Below are 26,990 nucleotides of genomic sequence, written 5' to 3' on the forward strand. Positions count from 1 at the left end.
GGCCTCAAGGGGCTGGGGTGTAGCTCAGTGGTAGAGTGTTGCCTATCATGCGTGAGGCCCTTCCATCTCCAGCACTGTGTGTACATGTGTGTGGGGGCTGGGGGGGACAGAATATGGCATCTGAATATCCAGATATCCAGGAATGACAGTGATACATTCCTAAATTGCCACTGTTTGGCTGTCTTTAATCCACTCCTCCTTCTAATTTTCCTATCTTATAGCCAGACAACAGAAAAGATGGCTGAAACAGTAACAATGTCTATCTTTTGTGTTTATATGCATTGCCTCTGGGCTTTGGTAAAATGATGTCATTACCGCCATAACCCCCAATAAATTAGCACCAGGACATTTCCTATTCATCAGGAAGAAATAAACCTTTCAGTCTTAATTTCCCAGTCCATTAAAAAGGGAAGAAAAAAAAAAAAAAGGAATTCTAGAAGAGTCACTCCCTCTAAATGGGAGGGAAAACCTCAGAAAGAAAGAAAGAAAATGACATTCTAGTGGAAAGGCAAAATAGAGTGTAGCTATCCTAGAACAAGAGGAAGATAAACAAGAGAAGAAGAGACTTGTTCAAGGTTAGATGAAAGGGATTTAAAGGTGATGGTCAACTAATTAGCTTTCTGAATTCACAAAGTAACAAACAAAACACAAACTCTAAAAAAGCCTATCCATCCCCTCTCCCTGTGCACGCCATTAGTCCCCTCTCCTTAGATACAACAGGGAGCTGATCACAGAACACATCAGGCATGAGGTATCTAAGTGCACACTCATTACCAACATAAAAGGATAAATTGCACCCCATGGAGTGTCAGGAAAAAGGAAGAACTTGACTAAGCTACCATCTAGAAAAACACAAAATGGGTAAACAATGGACAAAAAGCATTTCCCTCTAACACAAAGGGACAGAGCCTCAAAATGCAGCATAAAATTAAGGAAGAGAGAACCTAAAATAACTTGAATGCATTTCCTGACTGTTAAAATGCTGAGCTATCCCACGACTAATTTTGCTACCTTATGAACATAGATTTAAGTGAAAGATAAAACTCCAGAATTGGAGAGAGTACAAGGAAATTTGTATCAGGACAATTCATATCAAAAATCTTGAAGTATAAACGCCAAGCAATTTTACATGTAGTATTTGGCTCAAAGAAATAGTAAGAAAAACACGTAAGATCGTATGCACAAAATTTGTTCATGACGAAAACAGGAGTTCAGACACAACCTAAATGCTCAACAGGACACAGATGCATGATAAACATCCATAACACACATGACAGTGATGAAAAACACTGTTTTCACAGGTATGGTGAACATTCCCTATTAAGCAGCAAATATGAACCAAAAACTTCAGACTATAAAATAGTGGAAATCTATGGAAGAAGGTTCATGCACTTGTACAGTACCTGTATATACATGTGTAGATTATAGATAGATAGATAGATAGATAATAGACAGATATACCAGTGGACACATTCATCTGAACATACTATGCCATTTAAATATTAAATAGTAAGTGATTGGCTATCTGAGCAGAGATATCTCTGAGTACAGATTACTGTTATATCTCCATTCTCTAACTATAGCAAACAAGTTTGATAAATTAAAGCAAAAGTCAATTTAAACAATACTGTCTATAGTTAAAGTTTCAAACTATACTGGACCAACCTTCCGTTAGATTGAGAACTGAACTGTTATATTCCACACCATCCTACTATAAGTAGTTTGATTATCCGATAAAACCTTGCTCAACATCTATTCTGCACAGATGTATGTAATTATCTTATTGTTAGCAAAATCCTGCATAACATTGTAAGAGGTGATTAAACTGCTTTTGCTGAAAAGCACTGACTCCTCACTTAGACCCATGAGTTAACTAACCACAGGAGAAAAGTTTGGCATCCCTGTCTCCATTTTATACCTGTTATCTTTGCTCTGAGCCATTCTGCCCTGCAGCCACCTTGGAATCAAGAAAGGACAGGAATGATCCATAACATCTTTAAGACAAGGGACTGACACTACCCCTGAGGAACAGCAGAACCTTGCAGGACAGACCACCCCTCCAAATGAGGACAATTACCTATAATGATGAGGCTGCACCCTGGAGTAGGAGTAATCACATCTTGGGAACCAGACTGTTCCCTTCAAGTGATGACAGCAATATGAGCTTTTCTGTAACCTTTGAAGAAAAAGAACTGAGATAATAGCCAGCCAGGTCCCAGCTGATCACTGGAACACACACATGACTGGGAGTACATTTGTCCATTTAAAGCTAAAGCTCATTTCTGTACCCTAAAGATGGCTAAAGACGGGCTAAGTGCTTACTTTGCCTCTTCCCAAAGCATATCCCAGGGGATCTGATAAATCTTTCTCTGCCTTCACCATGTCTCTTTATTTGGTGAATAGGGGTGAGTGGCCAGACCTGACATGTGAAAGCCAAGGAGTTTGGGCCTGGGGTCCATAACTCTGGGTTCAGTATTTTTGACAGTCAAATTGCATAAATGAATGAGAATAAGAAAACATTTAAATGAAAGTTAATGTGTTATATGTTTGGTTCACCATGGGATTTTTTTTTCACTAATTCTCAAGTAAGTGTGTCTCAAGATTCTCTTTAAAGGACATGATAAAGGAGTACTCACCAACAGATTTAGAATTTCCTCCTAAAACACTCTCTCATTCCTCCAAATTCTCAGTTGAGCATACGGCTGCCTGATTAAAGGTTTTCAGGGCAGCTGCTTGTGGCCATGGAGCAGCCTCTGGTTTCTGAGATGTGAGCAGAAGCGTAGTGTGTTAAGTTCCAAGTCACACCTGTGAAGAAGACAGACCTGGCCTCCCTTGTCCCCTTCCCACTATCCCAACAGCAGATAAGGACAACACCCTGTGGTAGCAGGGAATACCTGAAACAGAACCTGAGCCTCCAACCTTGCAGAATCCCCACATTAGTGCTGACCTCCATGGGGCTGGATCATTAGTTAAGGCAGAAACGAACTTCTAATGAAGTCACTATGAAATGCAAATCCCAGCTCGTGCACACAAATGTCTCTCGCTGATACACAGAAAACGAATACAGAGAACAAGAGAAGTATTTAACTTCTCCAACCTCATCTTATACATCTCTTCCTCAAAAAAAAAAAAAATCAATGGGTTTATGCCACTTGTCACTTTTTAATCAGTGAAGAAAATTAAGTACCTAGTTAATGTCAAAGACTTCAGTGCGAACTCATAAAATACAAGGTGAACTTAAAATACGGACTGAGAATAGTCCAAGCTGAAGGCAAGAATTTCAAACACAAGTAAAACCAGTATACCTGCCATCTAGACAACAGATTCCAAAGATCACAGACATATTTTTATATGTGTAGGAAAAAAATTGAAAAAATATATCTTAAACTAGTTACATCTAGAGGATTAGAATTTTAGGTTGGGGGCAGAGGGAGGTAACAGAAAATTTACTTTTCTACTTCAGAACGCAGTCTTTTCTTTGGACCTTTGTAATAAAATGTATTTAATAATATACATAAACTACAGAAATAATGCATATATTAGAACTCTGTAAGACACACTAATACCAAAAAAAGGCAGAGGCAGGTAATGAAATTGCCATCTACAAATAAAACCACAGCCCTATGAATTCGATGACATAAATTTACCCACTTGTAAATTCTACTGTACATTAAAAAAATAACAATGGTAACACTGAGTCTATTTCTTTATTCCTTGCCTTTAACACATACCACAATGGGAGTATGCTGGAGTGGCTCAAGTGGTAGAATGCCTGCCTAGAAAGTGTAAGACCCCGAGTTCAAACTCCACTGAGGGAGGGAGGAAGGGAGGAAGGGAGGAAGGAGGAAAGAGGAGAAGGTAGGTCAGGAAACATTAAGGATTCAGAAAAATTAGCTGGCGCCAGTGACTTATGCCTATAATCCTAGCTACTCAGGAGGCAGAGATCAGGAGGATCATGGTTCAAAGCCAGTCTGGGGCAAATAGTTCGTGAGAGCCTATCTTGAAAAAAGACCCATCACATAAAAGGGCTGGTAGAGTGGCTCAAGGTATAGGCTGAGTTCAAATCCCAATACCACACAAAAAAAAGTCAAAACAAAAATAGAGATTCTAGATTCTATGTTGGATTAAGACATCAAGAAGCTCTCACAAGACACCATTGTCATGTCAGACCTAGTGTTTTCACTTTGGGTAGTGAAGCAATTCGTCTTTGAGCCTCACTGTCTAAGGCTATCAAGATCTTATGAGGACACAGAAGGCTGCCTATTTTTAAACCTAGAGTTTGATCCAGTATTAGTTGACAAGAACTCACTTCCTCATTGCACGCAGCATAGATGTGCTACACACAATAATACCGTACACCAGCACATGGTAACGCCACACATACTCAATGTTACCAAATACTAGAACCTGAACAATAGCCAGGGGTGTGGCAACATCTAAAACCATAACACTGGGCCTGGGTCAGTTCAAGACCAGCCTGGGATACCTAGCAAGTTCAAAGCCCACCTGAGCTACAAAGAAGGAACCCATTGAGAGAGGCAAGGAGGGAGAGAGAAAAGAAAGAGGAAGAGGGAAAAAGACAGAGAGAGAGAGAACACACCTGCAAATGCAGTGAATACAACAACTTTATCATTCAGGCTGTCATTAGTTCAATGTGGGATCTTGTGCTTCAGGAAGAATCTATCACCAAACAAGCATTTCTTCAGATCAGTAACATGCAATCATTATGAAAAGCAGATCACTAGCTAAATTACCTTCTCCTTACTATGAAAGCAATTCCTAGTACCCAACCTTATCAGAATTATACCCAAGAACCAGATCGAGCATCTAAAATCCATCTCAGAAACTTTACAAAAGCCCAAGGATATTCGAAAACAGACTGAAAAATAAGACCAGAGGTCAATGGCTCACACCTGTAATCCTAGCTACTTGGAAGACTGATCAGGAAGATCAAGGCCAGTCAGGGAAAAAGCAAGACCCTGTTTCCAAAATAACCAGACCAAAGAGGGCTGCATGTGTGGTTCAAACCCAGTACCACAAAACAAAACAAAAAACATGGAAAACTATCTTTTATCTTAGTGTCCAGAACCAAAGACAGTGTTGAGCAGGGGTGGTATGTATAGAATTTTAGCAATCAAAGGACTGCCATTGCAACCCTCCATGCCCCAAAGCACTCCTATGTGGCTAAGTTCAGAGGAAACACATGTCAGACTACATTGCAAGTTACCACTGGGTAAGGGGAAAAAAAATTATTCAAGTAGTAAATGGAATAAAATTTCTAATGAAATTAGAAATGAAAGCAGCCTTAGAAAATACCAAAACTGCAAACAAGTCTCAAATACATATACAAACTCACAGGCAAATTAAAAGCTTAAAATACTCATAGAATCTTACCATTTTTTTAAACACTCAAAAATAAAATACTCATTTCAGAGAATTAAAAGCTTTCATTTCTCCCCTGAAGGAAATAAGAAAGCAAGAACATTTCCCAATATGATCAGTTCAACACTCCCACAACCTATGGCCTACAGGAAACAGATATTCCAAGGAGTTTGGGACTCTACATGAATGCCACAAATTCTCTATATACTAAATAATGTGATTAATGTGATTATTGTCTACAATATATAAATGTCATATATGTGTATATATCATATGTGTGTATATGTAGTACTGTATTATTATAATATATAATATCCTATACAGGCTATTATTAATTCATTATCAGATTCATTGTAATTTTTCAAAACCAAGAGATCCTAAAAGCATCCCTAATATTAAGTGACTATTAAAGTTTTTGAAGAACAGACTCAAAGATTAGGAACCACCTCAATCCAGAGTCGTGTTTCAACTGACCTGGACACTGTGATATCCATAGAAACAGAAAGTAACTAGAGTAGACCCAGGTCAGAAGAAGAGGGCTGAATTTACTAGGCAAGGAAAGCAATCATCTGACATGTGGAACAAAACGTGCTAAAAGACAAGAGAAAGGCCCATCATTTTAAAGACAAGAACACCTTCTGTTTCTAGGAGTCTCTGAGGAGTTTCAGCAGCTGCTGTCTGAGGTACACACAGGCTTTCTCTCCTGGCCTTAGCACTGTGCTCAGCACTTCATCCCAGCACCCTCAGTCTCAGCTGTCCAGCAACATGAATGACAGTAAGTACTGTCCTGAGTAGCGCAGGAAGCTAACACTCACTGGGGAACTCAACTAGAGACCAGCCTCTGCATTTCCCTCTCAGGACAACACAGGTTAACGTGGAAGGCCTCGAAATAACTTATCTATAACAGCAATGCAAAACTTTGTGCTATTAAGGAAAGCACAAATAATGGCCATTTCCATCTATTGTTGCCAAGGTAGGCTTCCTGGAGGAGGGCTGCCTTGCTGACGTCAAACGGCTGAGCAGAAGGCCAATCTATCAGCATGAATTCACAGGGGATTGTAGGAGGATACTCACATGTAGACAAACATGGCCACCGTGCTCCTCCTTATAGAAAGCAAAACACAGAAGCCACCTGTCATTCCACAGGTTGTCTGTCTCCATAATGCCTGCCCATGCTGTTCATGAAAGAAATAAAAGTTATCAACTCAGGTCACTTCCCACGCCTTACATGCACACGTGCACACGTGACCTAATGATAATGGCGCATAGATCATGAAGACTTCTAGTCACAGCCAGATGGGCAGTCAGTGGACAATTTCTCTCAAGGTCCAGTCATCCTATCTACAAAACTACTTTTCTTTAATCAGAAAAAAGATGCCTCAACCCAGTCCTCCAAAAGGTCTAATCGGTTAGGAGAAAATTCATTAACTCAGTTATGAGAATTGATACTCCAAAAGTAAAGGAAGAGGTTAGTAATATGCATAGCTTTTAAATGAATACAAAAGGAAACAGATTTTATTGATCTGTCAGTATTTGCAGCCATTGCCTGGTTTATATGTTAAGAACTGTCATGAACTACAGAACTAAATGTAGAGAGCACAGTAACTGATGAGAAGTTACCGATGGCACTAAAATAATTACGATAAATAATAGCAACTAGCCAGGTGCCGGTGGCTCACACTTATAATCCTAGCTACTCAGGAAGCAGAGATCAGAAGAATCACGGTTCGAAGCTAGCCCAGGAAAATAGTACGTGAGACTGTCATGAAAAAACCTATCACAAAAAAGGGCTGGTGGACTGGCTCATAGTACAGGCCCTGAGTTCAAACCCCAACACCACACACAAAAAAGAAAAGCAGCTAACACTTATCCATTGTTTTAATGAATGGACTAGATACACATAATCTTCATGCCTCCAAAACCAGCCTTATCAGAAGACTTACTTAAAAATCACAGAATCGGGACTGATGGAGTGGCTCAGGTGGTAGATGCCTGCCTAGCAAACATGAGAACCCGAGTTCAATCTCCAGTACTGAAAAAGAAAAGAAAAAATCACAGAATCCCTAGAAATTGGAATGGGTCCAATTATCTTAGCAAATGCTACAGAGGGGCGCTTGTGATCGGGAAACGTTGGGAAACAGCATATCCTATGGAATTTTCCTAACAACTCTTGGAAATAAGAACCGTTAGACCCACTTGACAGCTGAAGAAACTGAGGCTTAGAGTGGTTCCTAAGCTACTCAAATGCAGAAATAAACTCTGAAGAGTGAGCACACAACTAGAGTTTTAAGCCTAGAAGCAAAATTGTCATTGTTCCTCTTTCCCCGTGTATAACCCAGAGAAAGAAACTAATAGACTCAATTTCAGCAAAAAGTACAGTAACAGCATTCTTTTCTCACTATCTGCCTTGGCGTACCTAGGAAGATTACCCTTGTAGAGGACTGGAGCATAGTTTCTGATATTAAAAATTCCTACCATTAATTTCCTTCCCACCTCTTATCCTTCATCCCTTCTTCTGTTGTCCTATAATCACAGTCCTTATGCCTCTTCCTACAGAAGCCAACAGTTCCCAGACATGCACACCTTAGCAAAATATGTAAACTCAGTATACATTTCATCAGATACAGGTCATCAATTTTTTTTTTCACTTTTTTGTCTTTTATAAAAATTACATTCAAACTGGTGCCCTGTCTAGAGAAAAGAACTTAAAATTTGCATAACCCCTTTAAAAAAAATCAAAATACAATTCACATAATTCTCTCCATACATTCTCCAATTCCATCAATACTATTTAATAAAAGATAAGGGCAATGAATATTTACTGAGCATCTCACAAATATTCAATCACCAGTTCTCACACGTCTAGAAGGAGGTGGTATCCTTACATACCTCCTTCTATTGAAGAACACAAGCACAAGAAGTTAAATACCAGACCCAAGATCACACAGTTATAAAGTGTACAAACAGTTTTGAACCTAGAAGAAAACTATTTCTTTAACATCACAATATCTTATTCCGATTACCTACTGCTACAGAACAAATTCCAAAAACTGTTGGCTTAAGCCAACAACCACCATTTTATTGTATTTCATCATTTCTGCGAATCAGGAATTTGCACAAAGCACAACTGAAATGTTTTGTGTCTGCTTCTTGAACTCTGGCACTTCCTTTGGGAAGAGTGAGGGTGACTTGAGGCCAAGGGCGAATCAGCAGGGATATCAGCTGGGGCTGTCCACTGGAACACCTAGATGTGGCCTCTCCATGTGGCCTTGTGAGCTTCCTCATGGCTGCTGGAGGAATTCCAAAGTCAAGTGTATCAAGAGAATGCAGTAGAAGTTATACCATCTTTTATGACCCTGTCTTGGAATTCTCTCACCATAACCACAAGTCCCTCCCCTCAACTCAAAGAGAAGAAAGCAAACAGCCATGCAGACAATGTCAAAGTCACACTACAACCTCAGCAATATGGAACAGGGCACAGCACTGAAGTCAACTGCTACCACCATCCCTAAAAAGCACTCAATTTCACTATCCCTGCCTAACAGCGAGAAAATGGAATTTCATTTGACCCAAGCCCAAGCTGACATGATTAATAAATGAGGATATCAGAATGAAAACACAGGCCCATGTGACTCTAAACCCCGCCCAACCCCCCACCACACGGTGCTTGTGAAATATTTGACTGAAAAGCTGTCCTGCTTACTTCTAAAAGCTAGGACACATCTGTGTTTTCAAAAAATGAAAGAAAACTAATGAAAGCAAATCAATCATCCCACCAAAAGCATGCAAAAGGGATATCCGCGTGTCAGTGAACAGATTTGGAAAGGAACTGGAGGAAACCCCATTCTAAAGTATTGGTGCTTTATCAGGAAATTTGAATGTTAGGGTTGGTTCTTATTTTTAATGTGGACTATTAGAAGAAAAGAGAGATAAAATATCAACAGTATTGTGCAAGAAGAATAGAAACCACCTAGGCAAGTGGTGCTAGCCATCCAATCAAGTCTAAATAGGACATACCCAGGCAATACAATGAAGCCAGTGAAGCACAGATGCCATCTGACACCAAGTATGAAAGGCAAGTTCACAGTCGTCACTATGGGCAGCCTTGAAAGGGCCAATCCCAGCTCTAAGAGTGTCTTCTGGGATGGGAAATTTCACAATACATCTTTATTGCAGGCTGAGGCTGCTTGTATCATCTGAATTTACTGCTTTATGGAAACCTGAAACATGAATGTTTACTGTTGTCATGGAACCTCTGCAGGAGACTGAAACAACACACACCCATCACTGACACTTCCAAATAGGACTGAACGATAACAGGCATTAGAAACAGAGGCACTAAATGATGCTATTTATAAGAACCAATGAAAAACTCTCCCTCTTTTACAGATGTGTGCTATTCAAGGAAGATAACAGTAACACAGGCATGATCTTGCAAAACTTGACAATAAATCCATCCGTCCTTTCTTTCACCTATGGGTTGACTAAATGCCAGGCATAAAAGTGACTGTAGCTCTTTAACAAATGTGACTTATTACAAGTGGGCACCACCTCCCCATGTGGAGTCACAGCAAGTACAACAGGCAGGTGCTTCATCCAAGGCTCAGTACCTTTTTCCAGTTCTTTGCCCTCTACCCCATGCCTTTGCCACTGGCATTTATAGAAAAAAACACGTGAAACACATAGGGAATTTGCTGGTCTAAAGTTAGGTGATACCTTCAGGTTTCAGAAATCAAAATGTCACCTCAGAGTTACAAGCCAGTAATCTCAAAATTACCATAATTCATTCCAGAAGGCAAAATACAGCAGACACTATCTTTGTCTTCAAACAGTAATCAGATTTTCTTTCTTCCCAGATCTTACAACAAACTATGATATGATTAATGATATGATTAATGACCATCTCTCCTACAGCTTTCTGTATCAAAGGGAATAATTTAACTGAAATTCATTATAGTTTGGCATGCCAGGCACACAGTTAATGGTGAAAATCGAAACAAAGTCATTTATATAGAGAAGCCTCATCCAAACTCATGTCAATTATACTCAATATTAATGTTGAAAAACAAGGTAGAGCTAGACCATCAGTGAATGTACTTCTAAACACTTGTCCTCTGAAAGGATTTTTCAATTATCAAACTGTAATTGGCATTAAGCCCAAAATATCCAACCACAGCAATTCATATCTCCCAGGAAACCTATTCATTTTTTATACCCCTTGTCTGCCTAGAAGCAGAGAGGTGCTCTGGGTGTTCAATGAAGACACTCGCTCAGTGCTTCTCCAGCTCAGAGAAGAATCTGGACCAAATCTAGACTGACCCACTACCGCTTCTTCTCCAAAACACTCAGGACAGGGTGTTCAAAGAGAATCAGATCAACACCATGCAACAGCCTGGCTGACAACAGCAACGTGAAGCCAGATCAAACCTGCACAGCTATGGGAGTTTTCTCCAAAAGGCAACCTCAAATTCTAACACCATTAACAGATGTGGGCAAGGAAGAAAACTGAAGTCCCAGGAAAAAATGAAGCCATTAGGATACTAAAAAAAAAATATTAATAATAAATATTGTTACCATCGTTACTAACAGCAGTGATTACAGGCAACCATGCCAGTGCTGGCAGGAAGGGTATCAGCAGAGGACAATTTGCTTACATGTGATTTAAAAACAAACAAGAAGATCTTGAAATCATCTAAACCCTGTACTCAGCCATTCCCTATCTGGAAAGCTTGTCCAAGAAAATTACTAAGAAGGTGGACAAATATTTAGCTGCAAGGATGTTCATCTCAGAGTTGTCTAAAACATGAAAAACTAGAAACAACCCAGATATCAGTGGTTTCAGATATAATGTACCCATGCAATGGAACACTAAGCAAACCTTAAAAATAATGTAAAATCACATTTGTTCATTTTGATATAGCAACATGCTCATGATTGAACAGGAAGCGAAAACAGAAATGGTGAAAATTATGTCACCATAATTTTTTTTTTTACTTTACACACCCACACCTAATGCACCTGAATAATACACTTCAAAGGGATAACGCTGGTTATATTTGATTCATGGAGTTATAGGTAGTTGGTTTTTTGTTTGTTTTGGTCTGTCTTTTCTAATAATTTTTTTTGATAATCATGCACCACTCTTTTGTATTTAGAAAATTAACAGAAAGCACTGAGGTATTTCAACAACACTGCTACACCGATCACTTTTTAAAGCAAACTGTCTCCAAATAAGACAGATGTTTGCTACCTACAATTAATTTGTGACACAATCCCCAATGCTTAACTCAAGATATACTCATAAACAGCTTCCTCTCCCTAGAATACTTAAGAATAAATGTTTTAAATAAGACTGGCACAAGCAAGAGAGTTTGGTATACCAGTAGGCTTCACGATTCTTTCTATGCAATCCCTGCTCAAAAGGACTCAATCTATCTATTTCTGCCAAAGGTTTCAACCAGCATCAACCACTGAAAGTTTTAAATAAAAAAAGAAGGGGAAAAGGGTATGGATCAGGAAAGATATTCTATTTGCAAAACCCTGTGGAAAAGCAGTAGTACAGAACAGTCTAGTGTGACACCATACAAGGTAGGCACTTACTTGTACAAGTTAAATTCCATATGCTTAGTTGTACATATGTATACCTATGTATGTAAAATCATAAGACATACACACATAAATAAAACGGACAATCTGAAATTTAAATTGTTGATAGCACAGAAAATAGGAGTCCATGATAGCTCATACATTTATATGATTCATTTCTCGGAAGTTCTTTTTTTTTTTTTTTTTTTTTTTGTGGTACTGGGGCTTGAACCCAGGGCCTTCACCTTGAGCCACTCCACACCAGCCCTTTTTTGTGAAGGGTTTTTTCGAGATAGGGTCTCGCAGAACTATTTGCCCAGGCTGGCTTCAAACCACGATCCTCCTGATCTCTCTCTCCTGAGTAGCTAGGATTACAGGTGTGAGCCATTGGCACCAGGCTCCTATTATTTTAACACACTTATTATGCAAGGTCCTTCAAAATACACTGATATAAAACAATGAATGAAAATAACACAGCAACCAAACAAAATTATTACAGTCCCAATGAATCTCTTTCAGAAATAGAAAATGCATTCCTGTAACAAAACCTAAACCGAGAGGATTCAGCTGCACGAAAACTGTCATGAGAGGAAGGAAGTTCAGAATTGCTCGGGTCCATTTTCTCTCAGTAATTCTTACTAACAAGGTGTACTATGCTCATTCAACTGCAGAAATCAGGCTTATGCTTATCATGACCTGAAAACAAACAGACCATAGGAAGGCAAGGGAGGAACATCAAACTCAGGAAAAACACAGATCACCTCAGAGGTGCTGACACATACCAGAAACGTCACCATGTCAAAACACTACCAGCCTTTTTGACTTGACTCTGTTAAAAACCCCTTTCAGGCAACAATAGCAGACAAATAAAATCAAGACCCATAGAAATGAGTAAAACACTATGAGACGTCCTCATTTTTACGCTGGAAAATGAATTGGTCCTGAATGTCAAGTCTCCATACGCACACAAAAGCCCCCAAAGAAAATTTTAACAGTTTCTAATATGCTTCAGCTAACTTGCCTACATTTTGAATTAGACTTGCAAAGGAGGATTAAAGTTAAAATTAGATTAAGGAATGAGAATTAAAACAAACCCTCCCCAACAGATACATTTTCCAGATGCCATAGAAGTCTTGGTCAAGTCCAAGTGCAAGTGCTAAAATGGCCTTAAATGCATGGAAATCCAAAGAGGAACAGAAACAAATGTTTTTCACACATCTTGCAGTTAATCACTTGCAAGCTTAGATCAAAGAGAATAATTAATGTTCCAAAAGAATTTCAGATTTGCTTTCACATTATCATACATCCCATGATTACAATTACCTGGACCAAAAATATAATGAGCTTTCTATCACACTGGGAAATTATACTTCTTGTGGGTTTTTGGGAGAGGTGATGGGTAGTACATACCCACTCACCATGCTTTGGAAGTTATGTCAAGGACCCCTGCAATACCTTATGTTTTGTCATATCGGGCCTCTCTGAATTCATTAACTTTTAAAAATCCCATAACCCAGAAATAAATGGTAAAAATCACAACATCGCTAACCAACCTTCAGCGTAACGACTCACTGAATATAATGTATGTGATGGGTAACAGACAGCCAGAAAAGTTATAATTAGGAGGAGGTAATAAATATGTGGATAAAAATTAAATGAATCATGTGTTACTTGTTTAGGATTAGATTTTAAACAGGCCTTGGCACACAGTAGGCACTCAATAAATGCTCATGTACCCATAATACACTATCACACAATTACTTTGCCATATGTGTCTTTCCAACACCATACGTGTAAATACTAACCACTATTTGACTAATACAGAGCTACATCTCCAGCTCCTTGACTGGGTCTTGATGAACCTGAAATTGGGGTACCTAACATACACAAAGGGCTTGGATTTCAGCCCTAGTGCACACGCGCACGCACACACAAAAACACACACAAAGCCCACCAAAGAAGCATAGGAACACAAATGTGGTAAACACCATTGGGTTGCAGAAAAATACTCTGGTTTCCCAATCTCACAGCCATTACCTCACCCTTCTCTGTTGATGACAACAGACACACTCCCAGCCACTATGTCTACATGGAAAGCCACAAGGATAAGGCAGGACAGCCACTATGGACCAATCAGAGCTCCGCTCCTCAGAACTTAACCGTAAGGACTATGATTGTAGCCTCAGTCTGTCTGAGCCCTTAAGAGGAAGAGATGCATTGGAAATGGGGACAGTCCAGCCCAGGGAAGCAGACCAGTATACGCTAAAAGAAGAATAGAAGTATGAAGGAAGAGTTAAGCCAGGTGCCAGGGGCTCATGCCTGTAATCCTAGCTATTCACGAGGCAGAGATCAGGAGGATCGCGGTTCAAAGGCAGCCCCAGGAAAATGGCTCAGGAGACCCTACTGTGTGCCCAAAAAAGGGCTGGCGTGGTGGCTCAAAAGGTACAGCGCCTGTCTAGCAAGCACAAGACCCTGAGTTTAAAACCCCAGTACTGCCAAAAATTAAAAAAGTAAAAATAAAAAAAGAAGGAAGAGCACATGAAGCAGGAAAACAGACACAGAAAAACCTGAATGTTCAAAACCTTTAGCCCTGGGTATCCCTAACCGTGGAGTCCCTCAGTGCCCTATACCCTCAAATTAGACACATCCTTTTTATTTTTATCCAAGCAGTGAGGTACTTGCAACTCAGAAACCTACTACTCTTCTCTAACCAACATAATCAACAGACAAGAAAGAAAAAGTTGAGGCCACAGGAAGAAAAGGGCAAACAACTGAGGGTGGTCTGTGAAAAGAGAAGGAATCCACCACCCAGGCCCAGAGTGGAGATCCAGAAGCTCAGAGGATGCACATGAATTACATTTCTGATCACCCCGGGTGGAATGATGAGACTAGGGCGGGGACTAAATTGGCCCGAGATAGCAGAGCTGTTTTTACAACGTTTTAGTGGCTGTGAATACCACATTCTTTTCCTTTCTTGTACAGTCTTGTTTGAAACTCTGGCAAAACGCAGCACTTGGGGAAGCAATTGAAAGTTGGCTGAGATGAAGTTCTGTGATTTCAATTAAAGACATTCCCTCACTTGCTGCTTGCTACCGCTGTGGAAAATAAAGAACTGCAATGGAAGAGAGCTGTTTTTTTCCCTATTGAAAAATATTTCTGTTAAGCTTCAGAATGGTGAAAATCATTTATCCACATACACAAATAACTTCTGTTCAAGCTCTACCGCAGCTCTAGTCCAATGCACAGTTTCTGGGAAAAAGGCACATTTTGTATAGACTAACCCTACTACTCTCCTTCCCTAAGTACCTTCCATGAATTTGCATTTAGACATCCAAGAACGCATGAAAATCCACAAATGCCTGCAATTCCACAGGGTCCCAATAATTACCACACTTACTCGTGCGTACCTATTCTGCTTCTGAAGACACTTGCCTGGTTTAAATATCCATTATTATTTAAAAAGAAAATACATTCACCATATAAAAAGAACTATGAAAACTGTCTAATCAGGAAAGGACACCATACATCATAATTTTCCCCTCCAGAGCTATTTATTAAACGTGAAAGAATGCAAAAATAACACATCTTTTTGAGAATTCTCTAATAGGGATTAACTGTAATTTCTAATAAAACAATAGTAGAGAATAAATACCTGGATTTGCATCTAGTTACTGAATAATTTCATAGGTATTTATTACTGTACAAATTCAAGGGAGAGGAACATGGAAAGAGAAGGAAGAACTCATGCATCTCTGATTCCTGCCTTGCCAGAGAAACATTTCTGGAATACTGCTCCTACCTCCAGGGTGCCTGGCAAACTCAGGGAAGCCACAGGCTGCCATCCATCTGAATGGAGCCCAACTTCACACAGTAGAATAAAACCAAAATGAACCAAGATGGCTACTTCACAATAAAATTCCAAGCAGTACAGGAAGATGGCAGCCCACATACGGACTGGAGAAGGCAGGGACAGGTCCAATCCCTTAAATATGCAAAAGTAAACCCCTACAGGGAGCCAGCCATTTATCCCTGCTGGAAGCACCCATGGCGTCCTAGACTCACAGCAGAAGGGCTGAGGTTAGTTATGAAAAGACTCAGAGCTCAGTTTTCTTACCTGTACCAGCCTGCGGCTCCCTCCCCCTCATTCCAATTTGGGACAGACAGGCAGACAGGCAGGCAGGGCTCCTCCTGCAACTTGAAAAGGGGCGGGATTGACTAGGTGTGTGCTCTTACCTGAGAGCAGGACACTGAGCATGCTCCCCCATCAGGGCACAGGAGTGGGGCAGTAGACCTGCCTTCCTCTCCAGCCTAAGAGCAAGATCAAGCCAGCAGCATTGACCTTCCAACATCACCATTAACCTCAGGCAACACAACAGAAAGCTAAAATTGACTTCAGGAGCCTCAGCAAAAGCAAATTCACGATTAAAAAGGAAGAGAATGAAAGGGGACGTAGGTGTCATTAAATATATAGAATGAGGCATCCAGGGCAGTAGGGTAAAAAGGGGCCCTGGAAGTTGTCCACATTCACCAAGGGCTCTTAGCTGAAGCCTTCCTGTACTGCAGGGGTGGGATGGTGGAGCTTGGGCTACAGCACTGGGTGTGTACCCTGGCTCTACCATTTCCAGCCAGCTGTGACTTGGGCATGTCACTTCTCTCTACAATTCAGTTTCCTCTTGCACAAAAGAGGTACAACAGCAGTGCTACCCCATAGGGCAGGGCAAGAATGAAACTCCTGGAACAAAGAAAGCATTAGTGAAATGTCATTTGCATGTAGAATATAGCCTACAAGAAAGCCTCCAGACAGACAGACAGACACACACACACACACACACACACACACACACACACACACTCCCTCCCCAGAGGTCAGCTTTCTTAAGAGAGGAGTAAGAAGGCTTTTCCTTCCTTTTTATTTCTATTCTCACCAGTTGGTTTGTTGTAATCAACGTTCCTAAAGTGCTTTTTATAAATAGCCCAGTTTTCAATTTGCCTAAAATCAAGCAAAGAAAATAAATCCACATTCCTCAAAACCATGTAAATTCAGGGAATTAAAAAGGAACAGACACAACACTTACACTGTGAGGAAGTTGGGGAGATTGTAGAGTAACTTTTCAATTCAATTTTCCAAATAAATTCAGATCACGCAGAGACTTTGCTGCACACCAAGGGCTGAGATTTCCATAAGACAGACATGGAGGAGAGCCAGTGAAGGCCAGAGGGGCCGACCCTCCTTCATTTTCTGTTTTGTCTGCTTGACCTGAAATCAGACTCTCAGAATTTGAAAGGTGAGTCAGGGTCAGCCCCCTTTTTGCCTTCCATACCTCCAAAGTGATATTCAGCCTCTGAGAAGTCAGCCTGCTGATGGGAAGTTCATTTCCTGACTAACATCCTTCAACAAATGGTCACTGCCCTAGGAACAAAATCCAAACCCTTACCAGGGCCTTAAAGGCCCTGCGGCTGTTCTTCCCTGGCCCACTTCCAGGACAGCCCAAGCTCTGCCAGTTCCAAACTCTGCCCACTTCTAGGACTCTGTTCCCACCATCCCTTAGCTCACATTGCCCATCTTGTTCTCCCTGATTCTCCGAGTCTCAGACCACTCTGCCTAATATAGGTCACCTACCCATTTAGTTCACACTGGTCATTAGCAAAGATTTTGCCTCTGCATTTATTTGTTAACAGCCTGTGTCCCTTCCTTCATTAGAATGGAAGTCAAAAGAGAGCAAGGTCATAGTTGATCACCACATCTATAGAGCCCCCTACCATGGTAGGTGAGACTGCCTTCCAATATCCTCTTGGGACAGCATCTTGAGACAAAGTTTAAGCAGGCGACAGGAAAACAAAAGCATAATCCTGGAGGCTTTTCATCTCTTACAGAAATCAACAAGTATTCCCATCATCTCAGCAAAAGTAGGTATTCAGAAGGGCACCAGTGGCTCACGTTTGTCATCCTAGCTACTTGGGAGCTGAGATCAGGAAGATTATGGTTTGAGGCCAGCTTAGGCAAATAGTTGATTGGCCCTCCATCTCCAAAATAACCAGAGCAAAATGGACTAGAGGTGTGGTTCAAGTGGTAAAGCACCTGCTTTGCAAGCTTGAAGCCCTGAGTTCAAGCTCCAGTACCACCAAAAAACAACAACAACAAAAAGCACTATATATTTTACATAGGGGATCTCAACCATGACCCACGTTACAGTAACAAGCGGAGCTTTAAGACTATGAAGGGTGGGGAGGAGCGCACAGAGAGGGAAGAGGAAGGAAGGGGGGAGGGAGGGAAGGGACCCAGGGACAGAGGAAGGAAGGGGGGAACAATGAGAAAAAGAAAAGCGAAAAAAGAATAACACTGATGACTATGCTAATATCAACAAAGTTCTGATTGAACTGATGCACAGGCTTCTCTGATTTGAATAACAGCATATTAATACAGTCAGGGTTGGATGCTACAACTGTAGAGCGCAGCTTCTCAAACCATGTGTGGGAATGAATCAGTTGTTTCTTATTTCCAAAAGTATCCAAATACACCAATAACTACTTACTATAAGGGAAAAAACCTTTAAAACGCACATGAAACACAAGGTATAAACTTTTTTTATAGCACTGGACACATTACACAATTGTTCTATGCAAATACTGTCCGGTTTCTAAGTGGTTACTCTCAATGTCTGTATTTACACCACTGTGGACAGCAAGAAAGCAGTTTCACACCCTCTCTGGTATACAGAGCACATCTGGAGTAGCACTGCCCTGGTGGTTGAGAAAAACGTTGCCTAACAACTTACTGGAGGAATGCACACACTTTGAATTACACTAGAATTATACCATACAGCAGGAGATGACTACATATCTAAATAGTAACATTTCACAAAAATCAGGACACATGTGTCACCTGACAGACTCTTGTGCTCCTTTGAGGTATAGAAAGAGCTCTCAGAGTGGTTTTAGAATGCACAAATAATGGAATTCTTGGGATGATTTGTGTACAATTAGGGTATTCCCTTTTTAAGAATGTAACATTCTGCTCATTTGGGGTTTTTTTTTTTTACATCTCTAGATCTAAGAATCTAACGATGTACAAGCATGTCAGTCTTCTCCCTGAAAATGTTTTTATCATGAGGGCACATCTTGAAAATGACAGCATCCCACAATAACGAGGATATAGTTGGCCCTCCGTATCACAGGTGCCACATCCATGGCGGGGGCTGGGGGGAATGTGTCTGCAGTGACATATACAAGATTCCCTAAACAATACATTTACAATTGCATCAGGTGTTCGAGTTTATGGGAGGGCTGGGGATATAGCTCACTTGCAGAGCACTTGCCCAGAATATATAAGGCCTTGGGTTTGATCGCCAGCACCTCAAAAACAGATAAACAAATAATAAAAATGAAGGATATGGGATGACTGTGTAGGTTCTATGTAAACACTAAGTCATTTTCTATAAGGAACGAGGGCATCTCCCATCTGCAGAGGATCAAGGGCCCAATCTCCCTCACCTTCAGTAGGACTAAAGCGGAAAGGGAGACTTGTAAAATCACATGACTCAGGGATGGGGGCCATCCAGGTAGGCTGGAAGGCTAGTAAGGCCTTATGAAGAAGGACGCTTTCGGGCTAGGGCATCCAGAAGATAAGACAAGTGGGTAGAAGCAGAAAAGGAACATCAGCAAGAACGCTGGCTGTTTGTGGTTTTGTTCCCAGAGAAGACCACTCCTCCGGGCCTCAGGGCCCATTCCAGCCCTCCTCAGCATCCAAAGTGGATGCTTTCAGTAAACTCTCAAGGGAAATAACCACAGGCCTGTACAGCTGAATAGTAACAGAAATCAGATCTCCCTACTGACTCGAGCACTGACCCACAAATTCAGAAAGAAAGGTCTTGTCTCTTGTTTACCTCACAAACAGAAAAGAAAAAAGCTGGAGTAAGCTTCACTTGATGAAGGTTAAGGATTTTTGAAAAGAAATGGCTTACTGACAAAATTAACATGAGTTCTTCTCTACTGCCTGAGGAGAGCCTGTAATTAGATTTTTCAAACTGTGAAGAGTACCACTGCCTCGTTCCCTTTGCCTTCAATGTGGTATGATATATACTGTTACTGATAATAAACACTTTAGATATGTCATTTCCATTGATCCTTCAGACAACTCTAGGTGGAGAAGATTCCCTTTCACAGACTGGGGCCTGCTGGCTTAGTGACTACCCCAAAGTCCTATTGAAACAGGACCTTACAAACTGCTTTTGCTAAAAGGCACTGACTCCTTACTTGGACCCTCAGGTTAACTAAAAACATCTGTCTCCTTTGCTCTGAATCTCTCTCCTGCAGACATCCTAGATAACAGGAAAGACAGGGCTGATGGATAACATCTTTATGACAAGTGGCTGAAACCACCTGAAGGAAGACCAGAGTCTCCCAAGACAGACCACCCCCCAAATGAAGACAATTACCTATGATGATGAGGCTGTACCCTGAAATAGGAGTAATCATCTCATGGGATCCAGATTGTTCCCCTCAAGTGATGACAATGGTAACAACTTTTCCAGAACCCCTAGCAGCATTAGAATGGAGATAATGATCCACCATCCACACTTAGCCAGGGGCTGCTTAATTAGCATCCCTCTTACCCCGCGCCCCGTTTTACTAAGTGTAAGTACCCCTAGTGTCAAACCTCCCCTACATCCTATCACGAGCCTGCACCCACAACTATGTGTAGTACCCTTTTCCTATGGCCATGCCTTGCCTCTAAGATACATCTGTCCTACTTTACTTACTGAATCAATGTTTGTTCCTTGCCTTGTGTCTCTCCCTGAAATTCTTATTTAACATTCAGAGGCAAAAATCTAAAGGGCCAAATAAGGAAAACCACACACACACGCTTTTTCCTTCATCTTAGAGGACTGTCTCAAGACCCTCACCCACCACTAGTGACACAAGCACTTGTCAGCAACAGAACCAAGATCCAAACTCTGGTTGCTGGTACCAAATCTTTGGACATCCCCACACGCAAAGTCCCCTCATTCCCACTGCCTTCCTAGAAATTCGAGCTGCCAGCCAGTAAGGTTTTGGCTACTGAAAAGCAAGCACTTTTGAAAGCAAAGTGGGCATGTTAAAAAGGAAGGCGCTGGTTGGGTTTAAAATCTAGGAACGCTAGGAATGCTTCGAAAAACGCAGCGGTTTACATTGCCCACTCCTGAATTCTCATTTCCAGTTACCATTACTCCTTCCAGAGTCACCAAACATCCTCTGAGATGGTTTCTGGCTACCCCAATTCCTTTTTCACACATCCAGTGATTTTTTTGTCAGACTTGTTCCTGCCTGGGGGCCTTGATACAGAGTCATTCTGTCTGCATTCCAATATGCCAACTTGGCCCTGATTTAATGTTCAACTTGAATGTCACCTTGACAAAAAGGCTTATGAGGAAAATTCTGTCACGTGTCTCCCCCACTCTGTCACTTTTTATCAGATTCCCTTGTTTTTCTTTCTAGTGTTTATCACGATCTGAAATTTTTATTATTCAGCAAGCACACAAACTCCACATGAGCACAACTTTAAACAAGAATTAAAGAATCAAATTTAACATAGAATAAATAAACCAGATGCCACACATAAGCAAACATGCCCTGAGGGAAAAGTTCCTGTAAATAAATATGGTTTTAAAAAAAAAATAAGAGACCAAATACTGAATACTTCACTAGTTCACAATAAAAAAGTCAAAGGTAGTACACAAAGAAAATGTCTACCCAACTGCAAAACACTCTTCTTCCTCCCTCAATCAACACTGTCCACAGCAATCCTTAATATTTTTAAAGCAAGCAACTTTTAACAGACTTCAAAAATCCAATAAGAAAAAACTGGCAGCTACTCTGCCCAGTATGAAGTATATGAGATGCCCTGGCTAACTTTCCTTACTGGAAAGTGGGTCTGACTTTCTAATAGACTCCTCAGGGCAATCTCCCATACCTGAAGACTGATGTCCTCAAGTCCTCTAGTCATCAATCATAAAGACCCTTCACCGTCTCTTTTTTTTTTTAATTTTTATTTTATTCATATGTGCATACAATGTTTGGGTCATTTCTCCCCCCTGCCCCCACCCCCTCCTTTACCACCTACTCCGCCCCCTCCCTCTCCCCCCACCCCCTCGATACCCAGCAGAACCTACTTTGCCCTTATATCTAATTTTGTTGAAGAGAGAGTATAAGCAATAATAGGAAGGAACAAGGGTTTTTGCTGGTTGAGATAAGGATAGCTATACAGGGAGTTGACTCACATTGATTTCCTGTGCGTGTGTGTTACCTTCTAGGTTAATTCTTCTTGAACTAACCTTTTCTCTGGGTCCTGGTCCCCTTCTCCTATTGGCCTCAGTTGCTTTAAAATATCTGCATTAGTTTCTCTGCGTTGAGGGCAACAGATGCTATCTAGTTTTTTAGATGTCTTACCTATCCTCACCCCTTCCTTGTGTGCTCTCGCTTCTATCATGTGATCAATCCTTCATCGTTTTTATCTATAATATGGTGGGACTAAACTTCCAACTCTACTTCTTCCTGCCATATTGTGCTGATACGAATCAATTTTTTAATAAAAGTGGTAAGTTTATGGTTTTAAAATACAGAAGATGATGTCCACTGTGATAAAATAACCCCTTTTAAGGGATGGCGTTCTACAATGCCAACTCTGTGCACAACTGGGAATCCACTTCAAGTATGACTAATTTCAAGTTGTTGCCCAGTGCTGCCTGCTCACAGCGCCTCCCCCTGAGCCTATCCTCACATTGCATTCCATAAATAAAGCCTCTCTTCCTGCACAGGCACCAACTTGATTTCAGGGACTTGGGAATTCCAAGCAAGCTAAGCAAACCCAGACGACATCTACACAATGCTAGCTCACAGCCATATGTCGATGTTGGGATAAAATTACCTTGAATAAATGAATATAAAGCAATCAATATTTTAAGGAGTTTTGGCTGTCAAAGATTTCACAAGTACCACTGTAAAAGATAAGTATAACTGGTAATGGAAATTTGGGAGAAATACCTTTTATCCCCCATGAAAAGAATATACCAGTTATTAAAAATACATGTGTTTTTAAATAACAGTAGTTCAATGACATAAGCTGACAATAAACACATCTTTGAAATGCACATTGCAAAGGAAATGCAAACACCTTCAAAAACAAAAAACATGTTCCAAGTGTCTTTCTGGTTTACACTGTAATCAAGTGGTTGTTGGGGGGAGTACCATGCCAAAACCAATCTCATGGAACACATGGAGGTGTGACAAAGCTAGGAAAGTGACACCCTAATCTGAGAAGAGTCTCAGTACTGCTTGTGCTGTCTGTGCTCTGGGGATTCGACCCTGGGCCTTGTAGAAGGTAACACACACGCACAGGAAATTAATGTGAGTCAACTCCCTGTATAGCTATCCTTATCTCAACCAGCAAAAACCCTTGGTCCTTCCTATTATTGCTTATACTCTCTCTACAACAAAATTAGAAATAAGGGCAAAATAGTTTCTGCTGGGTATTGAGGGGGTGGGGGGGAGAGGGAGGGGGCAGAGTGGGTGGTAAAGGAGGGGGTGGGGGCAGGGGGGAGAAATGACCCAAGCCTTGTATGCACATATGAATAATAAAAGAAAAAAAAAAAAAAAAACAACTGAAGACACTGGGGTCTCACATCCTCTTGAAGCATACTACCAATCAGAAGAAAAAATAAATAAATAAAATAAAACACCTTGCTGCGAAAAAAAGTGACCCTCAACCTCCATGAATATCCAGAAGCATTCCAATACTGTCAGGACACAGTCAAGCACCTCTCCATTCTAACATTTCCCCCGACGGAATCAAATTCCTGCTTATCATCTATCACTTTCATGAATAGAGGACGACTTTCAGGCCTCTTTCAGACATGGTAGACTTCTGCCACCCAACAAGCATTCACCTCCCTGCTCCCAATCCCTCTTTGCTAAGGAAAGCTCCTTATCTCCATGGGTCAGGTATGGTGGAACCATAGTCAAGGTGCTCTGTGTGGGCATTTTACCTGAGCTGGGACATTTGGAGATGCCTCCATGCAACTGGAATCTCAAGTAGAAAAAGACTAAAATTGATCACAGTTGATTCATCCTCCAAACCAGAGAACTGGGACCCTCTACGCATAAAGGTAGAAAGAGCTGCCCATTTTCTACCTTCTGATAGTACTACCTAGGTCTTCCTCAATTCTAGAAATTATTCCAAGTCTCTATTGTCTGTTTTCAATGCATTTATTTTCTACCTAAAATGGACTCAGGGTAGACTTTCTGCCACTTACTACCAAGGTATTCTAATTCACATGCTTAACATCATTCTTGTTTCTTGGTACCAAAACCCTGATTATTTTCAATCCCCTCAATGCTCCTACCTCAACACCATGACCACTCTGTCCTCAAAATTTTTATGTCTATTATAGACTCTTTTTTTTTTCATTTACTCTGCTCTTCCAAATAAATGCAAAGCCACCATTTTATTGGGTAATTTTCTAGCATCAAACTTGGTACCTGGAAGGTGTTAAGATTTGTCTTCTATCATTTCCAAATGCTTCTTATGTACAAGACCTATTCTGTGTCTAGTGGCTTCCCAGTCATTACTGCACTTAAACCCCACAAGACAGGTAGTGTAATCCCATTTCAATAACAAACACAACAAGGATATTAAGAAAAGTAACCTTGCCCAAGTACGTGCACAGCTATTAAATGAACCAAAGGTACGTCAGAAGCCTAAAGATTCAACCACTGATGACCACACTTTACAAGAGGGGAAATGTGGGGGTGACAGGAATTAGACCTCAGAATACTTCCTTCCTTGACTGAGCTTCCCTCAGGTCTGGGTATCAAACTGCCCAGTTGAATGTCTGTGAACCCAGTTTTGAAAGCTACTTAAGGTAAAATGCAACAATCCATTCTTTCAGCTAGATGGGGGAAAAAAATCCTAATCTCTTTAAAAAAGAGCCCGCTTCAAAAGTCATAATACATATCAGATTTTAGGGCGTGTTCCTAACCTATCTGTCACAGAGCCAGGATAGGACCCAAAAGACTTCAACAGCAAGCTAAAAGACGCTAGGAGAATCCAGTCTGGGATTAAACATTCATTATAAGCAGACCAGGAGAGTGGCTCACATCTATAATCCTACCTACTTAGGAGGCAGAGATCAGGAGGATTATGGTTTGAGGCCAGCTGGACACAAAGTTAGCAAGACCCTATCTCAAAAATAAGCTAAGCATGGTAGTACACACCCTATGATCCAAGCTACACAGGAAGCATAAGGAAAAATCACACTCCAGCACAACCAAGGCAAAAAGCCTAAGACCCTATCTGAAAAATAACTAAAGCAAAAAGAGCTGGAGCTGTGGCTCAAGTGGTACAGAGACTGCCTAGCAAGCATGAAGGCCTCAAATTTAAAACTCAAGTACTGCCCTCCTCCCAAAATAAAATTCATTATAAGCGGACAATTTGCATACAGACCATCAAGATTTGGGCATGGTTAAAAACAGCTTGTGTGTATCTGTATCTGGCTTTATCTGGGAATTTGGGATCTCTGTTTGGTGTAATAAACAAGTACTGAAAAAGTATTTTTCAACTCACACCTAAAGCAGGGTGAGTTTCAGGAATGAGAACAAGGAGCTAGAAAATGGATTCACTAAGGTAAATCACAATGTCACCCAGGCAAGGCACCTCATCTCTTAGGACCAGTTTTCTTCATATTTTAAGAGCCAAAAGAAATCACAGGGCTGAGGCTGTAGCTTAGCATGTGCAAGGCCCCAGGTTCAAATCCCAGCACTGCAAAAAAAAATAAATAAAAGGAAAAAGGAAAAAATATATATATGAGAAGGATTTATCAGCTCTGTGACAAGATATTAACAAACATGCCCAAAAGAAGGAGAACAGGTCCACCTGAGTGTACATCTGGACAATTCTGTGAGTGTGCTACAAATTACTGTGTAAGTACAGTCACCAATCTAAAGACCCATCGCTATGTCATCAAGGAATCTGTCAGAAATCATGAAGAACGACATAAACTTTTATTTTAGTCTAATTGTTTGAAATGCTACTTTGTCAAGAATTGTTTAATATTTTACAAACTCATGCTTAATGAAAAAAATTGAATTGGAACTACAGGATTGTGCCCCTCCCCTGCCAAAATCCAAAACATGGCTTAATGCTTTTTGGTAATTTCTACCTAGATTTCTAATTAAATTGGGGTGGGGGGTTGAGGGGGGACCACAAAGTATAGTCTAAAGAAAGCTAAAAGACAGAGCTATTCCGGGAGGTAGGGAGAGGATGGACAGAAAGGACAAGACTACAGAGGGGGCTGAACTAACTTAGTACATCTTTCAGACCCCTAAGTGGATGTGGGAATAGAAAATACTTACCAAATGCATCCGCACAGACCACTCTCCGGGCAAATTTTTCACAGGAAATGCACTGAAAACATGTCAGAAGTCAGTGAAAGAAGGAAATAAAAGAAAGAGAAATGCCTTCGGAACATCCTGCATTTGTTGTAGGCTAGGTGCACAAACAGTAGAATGGATCCCAGGTTCTCTGGGTTCTTTCAAGGGGCCCTGATGCTCTGGAACATTCTGGTTTAGAAGACATTCACATGAAGCCAGAGAACAATCTGTCTAAAGCTAGAGTTAATTAGGGAGGAGCACTGGGGGTGCGCTCAGTGGTAGAGCACTTGCCTAACATGCCCAAGGCCCTGGGTTCCAATCCAACACCAGCAAAAATAAAAATAAAAAAGGGAAAAAATGACATTCTCCTTTTTCTCCAAATGTATTTTTGTTTTTTTAAACAACTAACTTTCATGCCTTCTTCATTAGATGTAGCCTTGTGATCAAAATCACCCCAGGGCAATAACGAAGTCTCAGATTCAGTTCAAGAATCAGCAGACTAGCAGGCTAGGCAAGGAATTCTGCCCACAGGAGGCTTCATGATAAAGGTTAGCACTGACCTAGAAACAAGCCAACTTGCTGTTTCTACTATGTAATATAAACGCCAGCAACATTTATTG

At 40.8% G+C, this 26,990-nt stretch overlaps 1 protein-coding gene and 1 long non-coding RNA gene across 22 annotated transcripts in view; both read right to left on the reverse strand.

The window, feature by feature from the left end:
* Magi1 (membrane associated guanylate kinase, WW and PDZ domain containing 1) overlaps positions 1 to 26,990 on the reverse strand; it is a 601,293-nt gene that overhangs the window by 464,264 nt on the left and 110,039 nt on the right. Inside the window, exon 1 of one of the 21 annotated variants that reach the window (XM_074044158.1) lies at positions 16,082 to 21,949. The exons of the other annotated variants lie outside the window; for them this stretch is intronic. Within the exon in view, the coding sequence (XP_073900259.1) occupies positions 16,082 to 16,112 (31 nt within the window). The 5' untranslated portion in view covers positions 16,113 to 21,949. Of the gene's footprint in view, positions 1 to 16,081; positions 21,950 to 26,990 lie in introns of those variants that run through there. 21 annotated transcript variants of the gene reach the window in all.
* LOC141411525 (uncharacterized) lies at positions 58 to 15,759 on the reverse strand. The gene is made up of 2 exons (XR_012436342.1): positions 2,637 to 15,759; positions 58 to 2,176 (listed from the first exon to the last, which is right to left on the reverse strand). It is a non-coding gene; the product is annotated as an uncharacterized lncRNA (long non-coding RNA).

Source organism: Castor canadensis, chromosome 10, assembly GCF_047511655.1.
Source record: "Castor canadensis chromosome 10, mCasCan1.hap1v2, whole genome shotgun sequence".
In the NCBI taxonomy this organism is placed as follows: domain Eukaryota; kingdom Metazoa; phylum Chordata; class Mammalia; order Rodentia; family Castoridae; genus Castor; species Castor canadensis.